The sequence below is a fragment of the Aythya fuligula genome, chromosome 3 (genome assembly GCF_009819795.1).
Source record: "Aythya fuligula isolate bAytFul2 chromosome 3, bAytFul2.pri, whole genome shotgun sequence".
NCBI classification, from domain to species: Eukaryota; Metazoa; Chordata; class Aves; order Anseriformes; family Anatidae; genus Aythya; species Aythya fuligula.
This window is the reverse complement of record NC_045561.1, coordinates 75,469,927-75,484,976: the sequence shown is the minus strand read 5'-3', so window position 1 is coordinate 75,484,976 and position 15,050 is coordinate 75,469,927. Positions and strand designations below refer to the sequence as shown.

Below are 15,050 nucleotides of genomic sequence, written 5' to 3'. Positions count from 1 at the left end.
TGTCAGTTTTTATCTGTAAATATAAAACAAAAATGAAAAATGCTTAACGTGACAGAATTAGAGATGAAGCGAAAATGTCTTTGTCAATTAGAAAAATAATAATTAGGATCATTTCCTCTGATTGCAGTTAAAAATTAACTTCTGGCTTCACTGGTATGGAACTTATAATGCTCTTTTTAAATTTCATGTGCATCATACAATTCTGAGATATTGCTTTGTTTCCTGTGTTTTCTTTTCTTCCTGATTAGCAACTGCAATTAAATCTATGATGAGGTAATCTAACATTTCAAAGGAGTTTGTCATTCTAGCTGGAGGAAATGTTTTTGTTTATCCAGGGAAGATAACCTTCCTGCACTATAACGAAAGTCAATATTGCACCGAATGACAGCTCTGGTCTTAGTCCTACAGTTGCACCTTTGCAGGCAGATCCTTATTTCTCTGTGGGAACAGTTTTCCCTAATAAGATTTTGTAATGGACACAACAATCTGCAAAATCTCATTGATTGTGGGATTGGGTCTTCTAACATAAGCAATGCAGTTGTGAATGTTTGACTTCTTTTAAAAGAGAAGGCATTTTTCTCTAAAGCCATTTAAAAAAATTCAGAAAACATACTTTTGATATCTGCATGCCACAGGATTGTGTAAAGAATGCAAATAACTGATTTAAATTAACTGGTTACTTGGAAAATGTAGTTCATTAAGTTCACAACCTAGTTTCATCTAAAGTTTGTGTCCTGATTTACACCGAAAACCTTAGTATTTGCATCAGTGACAAAAAGAAAGCAGAACAAAACAATCCCATGCCCAAGCTGCTTTTCTAAGCAAGAGTGCCTCACATAATTAAGGTCATATTTGAGAGAAATAAGGAAATTGTTATTAGAAAAAGAATTGCTGTAGGAAAACTGCTGGTGTAAGTACTGTATATGCAAATGTGGTCACTTTCCTTACATTTTTCAGTAATCATGCTAGCAGTCCTACTAGAATGAAAGGTGTGGATGAGAGCTACTGAGGAAGTGCATGACTTGGCACTGGGAATCATGACACACATAAGTATGCTGTGCAAAAGCATACCTCCTGGCAGCTTGTGTAGTGGTAGTGTGCTCAGACAAGGGCTTCAGCTCCAAGCATGTTAGTTTCTTGTCTCTAATGAGGGCCAAAAATATTTATATATATTTAAAAACAATTAAGAATGATTCATGGAGTGAGAAAATCTTTTGTTTACTGGATAAGTGGGCTCAATGACTTGATGTGTGTGTTAGCTGTAGAATGAGCAGACAAGAACAGGAAAGCAGAGTGTGCAGAGCAGTGACATGGATTTCTTCTTTGTGTATTACCGAATGCTAAAATGTTGTTAAAATAAATGCTGGCTAGGAGAAATGGTGGCAGGGTTTGGAGTGGGTTTGGGTTGTGTAAGGCACTTGAGATTGGTAATTCAAAGACAGAGATGCTATTTTATAGGGCACTGAGCTTGTTTTAACCAATAATTCATAATATAAACAGGTCTCACAGGAAAATGTAGCAACTTGATTTTCTGTATAATCTATCATATGACTGCAGTAAGTATCTAATTTGCTTTAGTGCTGATTTTGAGTAGGATTGCTGAGTGTGAAGGAGCCTGTGCACTCTACAGAGGAGATATTCTCACACAGGGCCTCCATACAGTGAGTATCAGTGTTATACAAGCATGCCAGAGATCTTACGTGAACTTTTAAAATATATTACTAAGACATTGAGTTTAAAAAGAGGGATCATCTTGTGTCCCATAGCTGTCTTCTGACAAAAAAAATAAAAAATGAGGTTAGAGAGAAATGTTTGAGAAAGCATTTAATATCCTAACAGTGTTACATACTGGTCATCTATTTCTGACCCTTTTCAGTTATTATTTTTCCCTAAATCACAGTGCTTCACTGATTTGAAGAATGATTTTCTTTACGAGGGTATAGAATGTAGTCAACTTCAATATAAGTACAATTTTTAGTGGTTTGTTTCCTTTTTAACGTTAGCCACAGCACTTTCCTCTCACTCCTCCACTTAAAAGAAGGGATTTGTCAGTGCAGGTTGCTCTTCTTATTACTTGATGAAATGACAGAGGTACATCAGGTAAATAACACCACAGTCTCATTTAATCAAAAAGTGTGCACTCCAGATATGATAGAGCAGTGGAGTAAGTCAAGTTGGTCTTGGAATTGATTTGTAGACTTTTAGAAGAACTACTCTTGTTTTGTTTTGGTTTGTTTTTTATAAGAGGGTATGGATGAAGGGTTGGTGCAGGCATAGGATTGTGGCAACATCTACCAGGTCTGATCCAGACAGCCTATTTTGTCTAAGTAAGCCTTCATTTCTGCTGGCTGAGCATCCATGAAGAGAGGCCAGAAAAAGTCCCTGAGCCTCTCAAGATAACCACTATGATGGGAAATTTGCAGTAGACTTTTCCTTTATTATATAAATTGTCCTATCTTTTTCTGTGCTCTGTCATTTCTGCCTTTCTGTACATCCCTGTAATGGGTATCATACTTTTTGCTTACTAAAAAATTACTTTACTCAGTATGAGTAGGAAGAGTTTAGGGCTTGGCAAAAATTTAAAATTCGTGTCAGCAACAGAGATGTTAAGAGGTTTCTGTTGTTTATTCATTTTTATAAACTGAAAAAAAAAAATCTTGATCTGTACAACATCTATTTCTTGTCTAATATTAGAAGTTTTTGGCCTGGATTAATTAAAACGAACACTAGTTTTCCCTATTATTATTTTTCAGCTGTTAAAGCGTCAAATTGAAAAACAACATGGTTCCTTTATTAGTCTTCACCCTCTTACCCTTACTAAAAGAGTGTAATTTTGCTGTGTGAAGTTGCCATATAGTGCGTTCAGTCATTCACAAAGTGTTGTGTTCTTGTCGTTCTTGCCTATACTGTTGTACTTGATAGATAGTGATTTGGCAGTCAGTTGTTCAGCCATGTTAAATTAGCCCTAGAGATAAAATTGGATAGTGTCTGCAGTTGACTTATTTTAACTTTGGAAATGGAAGGAAAATCACTACCCTGCAACAGTAATAACTTGTGGAAATTGTCTTACAAACAAGAAGTGCATTTTCACTTCAGGACTTGTTCCAAAATTGTAAGAAGGTCTAAAAATCATTTTTTTAGTCTGTTTCTCTAGCTGCTTTTCTTTTTTGGTTTCTGTTTCTCAGGTTGCTTACTACACTGGAAGACAGACATTTGGGAAAAGAAAGAAGTTGGAATGCCCAACCTTACTGTCTGTTCAAAGCACTAACAGTTTGTTCAGTGCTCTGTCCTTATCACGAGTGGCTTTGACTTTCCTTGCTTATCTGTATGTGGAACAGTATTTCCTTACTGCTTCACATCAGATGTGTTTATTTTTGGATAACTGTTATTTTTGACATTTATCTGGAGGAGGCAATTTTCTTTTGAACAAAATCAGGTTGTTAATTTATAACATAGAATAGAAAAAATATGTGTGAAAGTTGGTAGAACTATTTGAAATTAAAGCACTATTGCTATATATCAAATATTTAATTGAGAAACTAGAATGTTACGTTTTTGTCCAGAAGAAGTTGTTATAACAAACTTCTGGTTTGCATGTGATTTTTTTAATGGTGAAGGATTAATGCAACCTGTGACGGAGCAGTTACGGAGCCCTGGTCAGCTACTGTCCTTGCGGCCACTGCTAGGGCTAAACACGTATGTGCCTTTGAAAGAGAGAGCTTCTCTTGTTCTTAAATATGAGTCCAAAAAGAACGTGTATGGCACATTGACAATCTTCACCTTCAATCACATACCATAAAATAAAATATTTACCTGCTTTACATGTAGGGCTGGCTTTATGTTGCACAGCACACAGATGCTTCTACAAGGATTCAGGCATGCTGTGTGCCCATTGCTCAGGTTTGTCATGACCGCTCTCCTGTGAGTGCTTCAGTGTTTCAGAGTAGAGATGCTAAGATAAATATCTGAAGGGAGGGTGTCAAGAGGATGGGGCCGGACTCTTTTCAGTGGTGCCTGACAATAGTACAAGAGGCAAGGGTCACAAACCGAAACACAGGAAGTTTGGCTGAATGTGAGGGGGCACTTCTTTACTGTGAGGGTGACAGAGCCCTGGCACAGTTGCCTGGAGGGGTTGTGGAGTCTCCTTCTCTGGAGGTATTCAAAACCCACCTGGATGCCGTCCTGTGCAGCATGCTCTAGGTGGGCCTGATTGGTGTGTGTGTGTGTGGGGGGGGGGGGGGTTGGACCAGATGATCTCCAGAGGTCCCTTCCAACCTCAGCCATTCTGTGATTCTCTGATTCATATACTGTGAAAATGCCAGGAAGCCTCTCGTGGTGAAAGAGCAAAACATAGGTTTTAATAGAGCAAGTGAACAAATGCAACTGTGTAGTGTAATGAAGGGAAAACTTGTGTGCTCCTTGTGGGGTCACTTGCTCCTCTCCAGTAAATCCACTAAGGAATTAGTAGATTTCTTCTGCACCAGCTGTTCTTTCTGAATGTCCCTCAAAGTTTTAACCCTTGGGGAGACTGAATTACATGCTGCCTGATGATCCCAAATGCATAATTAATTCTTGGCAGAATCTACAGTCAGTGATGTGGGAAGTCAGAAATAACATGGATTATGAAGGGATTTCCCAGCAAATTATTTTCCCTGTTGCCTCGCTTCAGGTTTATTCCAGCACTCACATGCACTTTACTCAAAAATGTTTTCTGACTACAGCCTGAGTTTAGCTTCAAATTCTGTAACTTCCCTCAAAATTTCCTACATTGTAATTCCAAACCTGAGACCACTTTCACAGAAACCTCTGTCATATAGAGACAGTGGGGTATTCTGGAGGTTCTTTCTGGTAACGTGATTGTCACAGAGCTTTAAATTCTCTTCTGATCACATATTTTTAAACAATAAAGAGCTTTACTCAAAGTGGCTTTTAGAAAGTGGGATTTTATAAGTTGTATTTCATTTTTGTAGAAATAAATTTCTTCTGTTACCTTGTCTTGACCAGTAAATGTCTTTATTTATGCATTCACTTAAACATATAGAGAGGGTTCCTGTGCGTTGTTTTCCTTCTCTGAAAATATTCTGTACTGTACTTGGCTACACTGTGAGATGCATCAAGTGTACAAATTGATTTCTAAAAATAAATACAAATTCATCATCAATATATTTCAGGGAGGAAAAATGAACCAAAGGGAGACATTATTAGAAAGTCAGGATGATGAAGGTGACTTTGCTATTCTGGCTATTACACCTGGGATAATGCCTTTCAGTTTTGCATGGGATTTCAGCATAATTCCAAGCAAGTAAGCCTTGCACATCCAAATACTGAGATCACTAAATAGGTTGCTATATTTAAGTTGGAACACTTTGGCTTCTAATTAGAAACTCTTTTACTAAAGCACTCAGTGCTCCAGAAGTCAGGCTAATGTAACCTGAGCTGAGCTGGCAGTCCAAGGAGAGCAAAATCTTCTTTGTTGTAGTGTTATAACAGTCACTCTGAACATAAAAGTTCCTGATGTTAAATTGTTTGTAGTTCTTGTGGGCATATGTTAAGCATTCAAGGTCTTTCTCCTTCTTGTTTAAAAGATGGAAGTTTAGACTCTTCAGGTGCTAAAGATCAGTTAACTTTCGTTTATCTGTAGGTGTAAATTTTGATTTCTGAGTTAATTGACGCCCATTGGGGTATAAGCTGGCTGAGTCCATAAATGCTGTGGTGCTGCAAAAATATCACTATGCTGACATTTCTTGTGTTCTGGGGTTCTCATTGTGTCAGATTGTCTGTGCAGCACACATCCACCATATGACAGGTATGTGGCCATCCAGCTTGGGGAGGACATGTGTCCCTGGGCAGGCAAGTGTCTTAACAAGTGTCACCCAGCATGGACCCAGCACCACACCTGGCTATTGAAGCCCTTCTCCAGCGCACAGCATTCCTGTGCAAACCAGAGCAGGTCCAACCTCACTGGTGTCTCTGACTTACGTCTCCTGGTCATGCCAGGCGCAGGTTCTCTGGCTGTCTTCACCGTGTCATCTTCCTTCAGTAGTCCGTGGCACCCCCTACCCACTGTAACTTTGTGCAATGGAAAACTGCTTGTGCTGATTTGTTTCTTTTTACAGCACTAAAGAAACACCAGAGATGCTTCGTTGTGCTGAAATGTCATTTAGTGGGAATTGCAATGCGTTTTCCAACACTTTGTTTCTTCTTAACTTCCAGATTTTCCGAAAGAAGGCAGTGGAGCTTGGAGAGAAATTGCTACCTGCTTTCAACACTCCCACTGGGATACCGTGGGCATTGCTTAATATTAAGAGGTAAAACAACTTATTTTTGGTGACTACAACATATAAAATAGTTGTGGTGAAAAGTCCTTTCCACAGAACTATTACAATTTCCTCACAGTTTTAGTCTTTCCAACTAGGTAAAAGCTGATGTAAGATCCTTTCTTCTATAGCTTAAATGAAGAAATATAAGTAGGTATATATTGCGCACACAAGAATGCATGTAGAAATAACATTTATTCACCTCAGAACTAACTGCTTACTTGTCAGTTAGTACATGTATGTTGCTCATCGCTTTCCTCAAAGTCCTCCATTTGTTTTAGTGCTGCTATATGTACAGTAGTTGCAAAAGGACACGCGCTACTCTGAAAGGGTATGGTGTCCAGCTACTTCCACTCTAAACCCAAATGCAGTGTCAGTGTGTCCTTCGGCAGTATATCAAGAAGCAAGAGTAATATCTGCTACAAGTGACATATTGGTCTGCTTTCTCTCCTAAGGAGTGCATAGAGTGCATATTCATGTTTTTGCATATTCATAAGAACACATCAGCTTTCACGATACTGCAAATAAACCCCAGTATCACCCATCACAAGAATGAGAAGTACTGCTTGTCGGGGAGAATCAAGGATAATTTCACTCTGCATGTGTGGGAGTCATCTTTTTTGTTGGTGGTGGTTGGCTGTGCTATTCTCACCTTGACAGTCAGCATCTTCCCCCGTTCTCTGCTCAATATGTATTCATGGATATGCCTTTTTCCCAGTCTGGGACGTGTGTTGGCATGCTTGCTGGGTTGGCTGTGCATGTTTGAGGATTCCCATTAAGCTGCTGAGAGACAGTCCTACATAAGTCCCTGGCATCTGAGTTTGGACAGGTTTATCTTCCACCCTCCCTTCAAACAGAAATGAGGCGAGAGGCGGTGGACAAACATCATGTGTGTGTGCGGGGTGCAGGAGGGAGTTAGTTCCTTGCAGACTTTCAAATCGCTGAAGGGACTGATTTACTGGTGCCTGGTGATGTTCCTTGTGCTTCGAGTAGTTACTTACATGCATGTTAATGATTTATTCTCAAAAGCTTTTAATGAGTTCTGTAGAAGTTAATTGTACAATGGCTTGAGGTTTTTTGTTTATTTGTTAAGCTGTTACAAAAGATTCTGAGTACAAAATCCTGCATACATTTCTAATTGCAGCACAAGAGTACCGTACACTACATGGCGTATTTAAATAGTAAAGTTTTCAGGCTAAAAATTTGTCTTAAATGTAGCCCTTACCTACTAAATATCTATCTTTTTTTTATTTTTTTTTTCTCAAACAGTTCCGATTTTGTAGGGTCTTTATGGGTTTGTTCCTAGCTTCTCACAACAAAAGCTGTGGCACATTGTAAAAGCTGATCACAAGCAATATGAGGTGGTGATAAAAATAAAATAAAAAAATAATGGGGGATTCTTCGCTTATCTGTAACCAAAGTGGAAGGGGATGTGTGCCAAGATAACTTCCCTGTGATATGGCAGCAAGTGTTACATTCAGTACTGTGTTCTTGGTTATTCATTCTGAATCCTTGCGCATCTGTCTCGATTTGACCTTCAATAGATGACTCTTCCATAATACCACGCGTAAACAAATATGCTGGCATCCAAGCTTAGGAAGTGCTAAGCCATTGAAGCACGAATATATTATGGACCTAATATGCCTCATTTCTGATTAGTATTTTATTTGATTTTATTTTGATTTATGCTTCAAATTGGAGAACACTGACAATAGATTGTGGGTGTCAGTGGTTATTTTTAAATGACTATTTTTGGATTAGCAGATGAGCTGGCTATTTCTTTCACTATGCAAATGTTCTCCACAAAATAGTTTATTTTCTCCACTCATCCTGTAGTATCAGAGACAGACCTGCTTTCTCCTTGACTGCCTCTGTGTAAACATATATATGTGTTTTTGTCATGTGTGTCCTAGCATATACTAAAGGCATCTACCCAAAGTCTTACCATCTTTCTCTTTTCCATTGTTTTTCTTCATCCTTCTCCTTTCCTCATGACTTAAAAACCATGGGAAAAAAGCCATGCTTTTTATTTGTGGAACCTGAATTTTCAACATATTAAATGTTTATTGTACTTATTCTACAGCTAAAATTATTAGTCAATTTCTTGAGTGTGTTTCTATATAAAACTTCCTTTTGTCTATGAAGTACATTTTAAGTAATGAGATTGGTAGTTTGTAATGGGATTTCCTTTTCTTTCTTTCTATATATTTCAGCTGCATTTCCATGTTTTTAATGTTCTTGATATTGCTCTGTATCTTCAGCATCTGTTTTTCACTTCTGCTAATACTGCTAAATTTAAAGTTCCCTTTTTAGCTCACATGCTACTTTCAGTAACTAGTGTTACATCATACTTGATGATTCTGAGCTGAGAGCACTGGTACAAACAGAGGCTGCAGAGGGAGAATGAATACAAATCTGTGGTGGCCTGATAGAGGGATTTCAGTTCTTATTACGTGGATTCTTATATTTTCTTAATATATAGATAGGTGCTTCTTGGGATAGGGAGGACAAGCTGGCAAAGCCAGTTTTTAAAATTTATTTATTTATTTATTCCCCTCACCTGAATAATTTATTTAGCTATTTTGTCTTCAGAGCTTCTAAAACAGCAGCTGTAACAGCTTTTTAAAATACAATTACTTCTTGGTCCTTTATTTTTGTTCTCAGTGAGCCATGACAAACTGGCTTCTTCATGCTAAAATTTTCATTTCTCTTTTTCTTAAGCTTCAAGTAATTTATGACTGAGCAATCAGATTGCTTAGGTATTTCTCTCACATGCCTCTCAGACTTATAGAAATAAAAGTCTTGAATTAAAACTCCCTTAGATAGTGAGTTAAGTAATCTTAAGAAATACCCAGCTTGCATCATGTTCTCAGTGTTAGGTAACCTTTTTAATAGGTCTACCTATTTTTACCCCTAAAATTATCAAAAAGGAAACTGGGACTTGGGCTTATTGTTAGACTATTGGATCAGTCAAGAAAAAACTTATCAGAATAAGATCCTGTACAATATTTTGTCTCTTTTGGATGGAAATTGTCTCTCTGTATCACTTTTTTTTTTTTCCTTTTGAAAGTAAACCTGTATCTTTTTTTCAGTCCCTGTTAATTCCAATAAGATCCTATTACTGCTTTATAATAAACAACCAAGGAGCATTCTTATATGAAAGAACATTGTTTCCATATAATGTTTGTTCTCCATGCATACCACCTGAATCATTGTTTTAAGGTTATCAATTGTCCATCCCTTGTGAGCCACTATGCAGCAGTACTGTTAGTCACTGGCTTGACTTGCTTTTTATGTAGAATTAATCTGTTATATAACCTTCCAGTGCATCTGAAACTTTGAAAAATAGATATGCTTTCCCTTTGTGAAAAAAAGTTTTTGACTGGGCTATTTTTTTTATTTCTTATTTATTTATTACTTCTGGAATTGCATCTTTGGACCTCCAGCTTGCTTGCAAGTGTTGCTGTGGCTGCGGGAATACTGTGCTTCTCACTCAGTGATTGATTTCAGCACTAATGGGTACAGGGACTGTCAAAAGTCCTGTCCAGAAGGAAACACCATGAGGTATGGATAGAGTAGCCATGAGGTATGGATAGAGTAGTACAGAGCAGGGATGCTTAATGGAAATCAAAAGGGAGGAGTTTGAAATAGATTTCATTAATGTGTATTGAAGTCAAACCTCAGGAAGTGATAAGATGTACTTGACATAAACATAAAATGCTTACTGTGTCTGATGTCAGCCAAGGATTCTTTGCCTTTTACACTTTAGCACTGATTATACATCAACAGTGGACCTGAGCTGCATTCAATATTACATATTTTGCAAAGTGAGGTAGCAGAGGACTTGCTAAATTGTTCGAACGAAGTATTTAGTTAACTCAGTTGCAGGTAATCAAGGATGGAAGAGAGAAAACTACAGTATTTATGCTATTGGGATGTGGCCAATATGTTTCATGTTTTTAAAACAAGCTGCTCTAGATTTTTTTTAGGTTTGTTTGTTTGTTTAACCACGTTTTGTACAGAACATTAAATTAAGCCACAGACCTGGCCAAGCCTCCATGGCTGAATGAAAGTTTCACGAAGATACAGACACCCCTGGGAGCCTCCTCCAGGGTTCTGAGCAAGATGTACCCATGGCACAGCTTCACAAACGATCCTCCTTTTTCCTTCCACCTTGTTTAAAGAAAAAGAAAATACCCTCTTTGTTTTTTGTATCAGTTTATGTTTCTAAAGCAACTCCTTCTGCACTGACCTCGGAATCTGCAGGGCTGGTTCTCCCACACTTTCTCACTCCCCATTCCCAGCTGCTGTTGCACAGCAGTTTTTGTTGTTGCTGTTGTTGTTTTTCCCCATGCTTAAATTTGCTCTCACAGGGTGCAAACAACATCACTTATTGGCTTGGCTCTGGGTGGGCAGTGGTGGGTCCCTTTGGGTCCACAGGGCAGCTGCTGGATTCTTGTTTTAGAGGCCACCCTTGCAGCCCCCTGCTACCAAAACCTTGCCACTTGTAAACCCAATACACTAAATCAGTTCAGGAATAGAAATTGCCCTTCAAAATCTCTTTAGTGTCCTGTCCCATTAGGAAAACTCTTAAATTTTCTTAAGAGAAGATGCAGATTTTAGTGTGTAACAGAATGGTTCTCTTAGAGTTCTGGGACTTCCTCCAAAATGTCATAATCAATGCACTTAGCGTTAGATTCCTTGTAGTTTATAAAGGAATCTTAATGCATTGAGAAAGCTTGAAATATGAAGAAAGGATCCAAACATGTAAATTCAGTAAATTTTTTGGAAAGCTTAATTCCCCCACTTACTTTATCAGAAATGCCTAAAATGTGACTGTTGCATGATATTGCAAAAATTTTCCTAAACATCAAGTTGTCCGTATGATACTATATTCTTTAACAGAGTTAGTGACTCATGCTTTCACTTGTCATAGTGACTCAACAAGCTTGTTGATGGGAGAGAGGAGAGGAGAGGAGAGGAGATTCAGTCAGAATGGCTGATTTAAATTTTCTGCCATGCACTATTAAGTCTAGTGTCTAAATTATTAAAAAAAAAGGGGGGCTACAGAGCTAAATGAAGGTTATTCTTCAAATTTGACTATCATTGGCAAAAAATAAATCTGTGTTTTAAAGGGTTTGTAATTAAGAAAGGTTTATATTATCTGCACAGTTTGTCATTGCAGGGCTATGTAGAAGGACTATTTAGGTAGAATCTTTAATTTTATCTCTTCTTTCTACCCTGGGCATAATTTTAGAGGAAGGAATCTATGCTGTCTTAGAAAAGAAAGCTAAAAGTAGTCTTGTAGTAGTCTGCATGCTTAACAAAGACTTTGTGTGTGTGGTTTTGGCAAATGTTCCACTGATGTCATAAATTAAAGTGGTAACAGTAATAAATATGATTTGGATATTGGGTTAAACACTGAGATTTCCACTGTGTTAACACCCACCGATTGAAACCAGGCTTTTTCCTTCAGGCATTTGGATCACAGTGTGGATTTGTATTAGCGCTGAATGTAAAAAGATAAATCCTAGCTGAACTTCACCTATGTAAAAATATTTGTGTGGCATTAAAAATATGTTTGGGGATTGAATGATTTATCTAGAGATACTGATCTCTAAAATCTCCATTGGCTACAGAAGACCTCAGACAAATAATTAAAAAATAATTTTTTGAGTTAAGGGAAAAAAATCCGTTCTATTTCATAAGTAACCACTGAAAAGATGACTTCAGCAAACTACATCTTTTCAGCACTACTGTTTTAAGTGCTGGTTAACGTACTGATTCATAAACAACTTCAGAGTTCTTGAGTCAGTTCTGGATGCATTATAAACCTGAAAAATAGTTTTGCATTTGGGCTGTTCTGGTATCACCATGTTATAAGCCATCTCATTAGCAATTTCATTGTTCTAGAACATCTTGGAATACCATGGTAAGCAAATTGCTTGCCTTGTCTTTGTCTTATTTGAAATGAGTAGCCAGTTCTGCATTAAATCGCTTGTGCCTTATATTCAGCAAAAATCAAATGAACTATTCTAAAATCATAATTAACTGGGGAAAAAAAAAATAAAATTAAAAAATTCCCCTTTTCCTTTGAGTTTCCATGATAATTCTTTCATAATCATACATGAAAATAAGTAAGTTGGTCTGAGAGTGTTATTAAAATTTGCATTATTTATGAATATCAGTACAGTTTTGGGGGTAGATATTTTGGACCTGTGATGGTGTCTGATTTGCCACTGAGCAGCACAAGAATCAAGTTATAAAAATATTCATGAGACTTCAAGCAACTTAGCTGTGAGGGGAAAAAAAGAACCAAGAAAAACACTTTTTGGTGATATCCTGTAAGGTTAAGCTGTATTATTCAAACAGCAGTTCCAATTCAATATTGTAACGCTGAATTTGTGTGGGAGGCTGCCCTCTGGCAATAGCATAGGAAGGATTTGGGACCTATTGTTGCTACTGCAAGTATCTTTTTCAGTTCCAGTGCTTTCTTATAGCCAAAGGAAAGAGAGTCTTGTCCAGAATCTAGGTTTAAACACTAACTCTTTCCCTACAGTTTACTAGGGCACTGTGAAATAAGTATGGATAGTAACAGGTTTGTAATTATCATACTACTGATCTGTGTAAAACCCCATGCAAGTACTAGTAATGTGATTCCTCAGCACTGAATGTGTGATTGCAAACACTTCAGAGATCTCTGTGGCGATAATAAGAGATAATGTTGATTTTTATAAAGCAGAACTAAGCTTGTGACAGTCCCACAGAAGCCAGCGCATTACAGGAGGATATTGGTCTTTACTTGGTGGTTTTTGCCCCCTCCACAGCAGACACTCCCTTCATGGTATCGAAACCTTCCACAGCTATCACAATTTTTTACCTTCATGGTGCTTTAGGAGTGGGAAACTGTTTATTTGTTTATTATTTGTGGAAAGGGTAGGGAAGTTTTCTGTGCTGGAAAGGGAGAGGGATGTGAGTCAGGACAAGCAGGTTGCACTGTTTTGTGTTTTGCTTTAGAAGAAATTAGAAGTCAGAAGTTCACCCTAAACACTTAGGACGTGTACCAGGGGTGTCATGTCATGTATCAGCCAGGTACATTAAGTTTTCTACTCGTCAAGCTGTAAATTAACCAGGCCCTAGTTGAAACATGTGGGGGCGTAAGGATGTATTGGTGCAGAGCATGATAAAGATTTATCAGATCCTCAGTTTGTTTCCTGATAGTTAAAACCGCTTTTGCTCCCCAAAGAAATCTGCTTGTAAGTCTTTGAAATGGCATTTATTGAAAACAGTTTTTTATAAATCAGTACAAAGATGTTGGTGTTGGTTGTGTTTTTGCTTTAGCTGAATAACTGCTGCTGTCTCCTTGATACTGTCGAGATAATTGGAAGTCACCTGCATGAGGTACTTCTGCGCTGTCTAGGAGAAACAAGGGAGTCCTCGAGTCTCTGTGGTAGTTCTGAGTTGCCAGATGTATTTGAAAGTTGCAGCTGAACATGAAAATGCAGAGTACAAGACCCAGCTGAAGTACGTTTTGTATTTTTAGCTGGAATTGCTTTAATACGACTACCTGGACAAATTCTCAAATTGAGCAGGTCATTCTTAAAAATATTAATTTCAAAATGGAAAAGGTTTTGTGTTTTTTTGTTGTTCATATTTTTTTTTGTGTGTGTTCTTTTTGTGTGTTTTGCATGTTCTTTTTTTTTCCCTCCTCTGGTTTAAGCATCTTTGTGATGTGGTGGATAATGAGAGCTGAGAGTTACCAAGCCTTATACTTTGACAGTCTGACTAAATTGTTGGCAATACTATGCATAAGAGTATAATACCTATTCAGCACTACAAGACTGGAGGAACAAGATTTTTTCCTAGCATCAAATGTAAGGACTGTTTTAGATGCTAAAATAAGCACTAATTTAAATTGGTGACTAATGTTTATAGTTACTCTAAAATATTCTAATTGTCCTAAAACGGTGAGTATGAAGACGAGTTGCTAACTACATTTTTTCAGAAAACATTACTGAGAAGAGATTCTGCTACCCTCTTTACAGAAGGCTACATCATTTTCCTCATTACAAAGATACTAGTCACTTCAATACTTCTTATATTATCCTTTAAAGTATCTTTAATGCATACATATGTACATACATGCACATATATACATAAAGCTAAATCTTTATTCATGATTATATGGTTCCTCAGTCCTGCTGATACAAGAGGATCTCTCCTCGACCTCCTCCCAAGCTATTACCTCCCAGGTGGATGGCTGAAACCTACCTTTTACTGATGCAGGTCTATGTAACTGATGTAGTTCAGAACTATTTCACTTATCTTTATCTTAAATTCAAACTTCTCTTTCTAGTACTTTGTAATCCTATTAACACTCCAAAACTTGAATTTTGTGTTTTTCAGTTTTATTATACCAATGCTGACTTTATCATTTCAGTTTTATTATACCCATGTGGTGTTTTGTATGCCGCTTTTATAAACATGTTTACTTCTAAGCTGACTAGTCATAACTGCTTATGATATCTTTTGTTCTTCTGAAATTCATGGCATATCTGTTTTCATGGATACATCAGATGTTCTTTCAGCTCAGTTTTCCATTTAATACTTTAAAGTGAACTTACAATAACAAATCAGCATACTGTAGGATATCTTTTCTTCTAGAAATCAATCAATTGCATCAGTAATGAGAACGTTCATGCAGACAGATTTTAGAATTTTTAGAGTTTTAGA

The 15,050-nt window shown here is 37.3% G+C and overlaps 1 protein-coding gene across 1 annotated transcript in view; it reads left to right on the top strand.

The window, feature by feature from the left end:
• Window positions 1–15,050, top strand: part of MAN1A1 (mannosidase alpha class 1A member 1) — a 135,561-nt gene that overhangs the window by 74,864 nt on the left and 45,647 nt on the right. Inside the window, exon 5 of the mRNA XM_032185515.1 lies at window positions 6,214–6,308. Within this exon, the coding sequence (XP_032041406.1) occupies window positions 6,214–6,308 (95 nt within the window). The remainder of the gene's footprint in view (window positions 1–6,213; window positions 6,309–15,050) is intronic.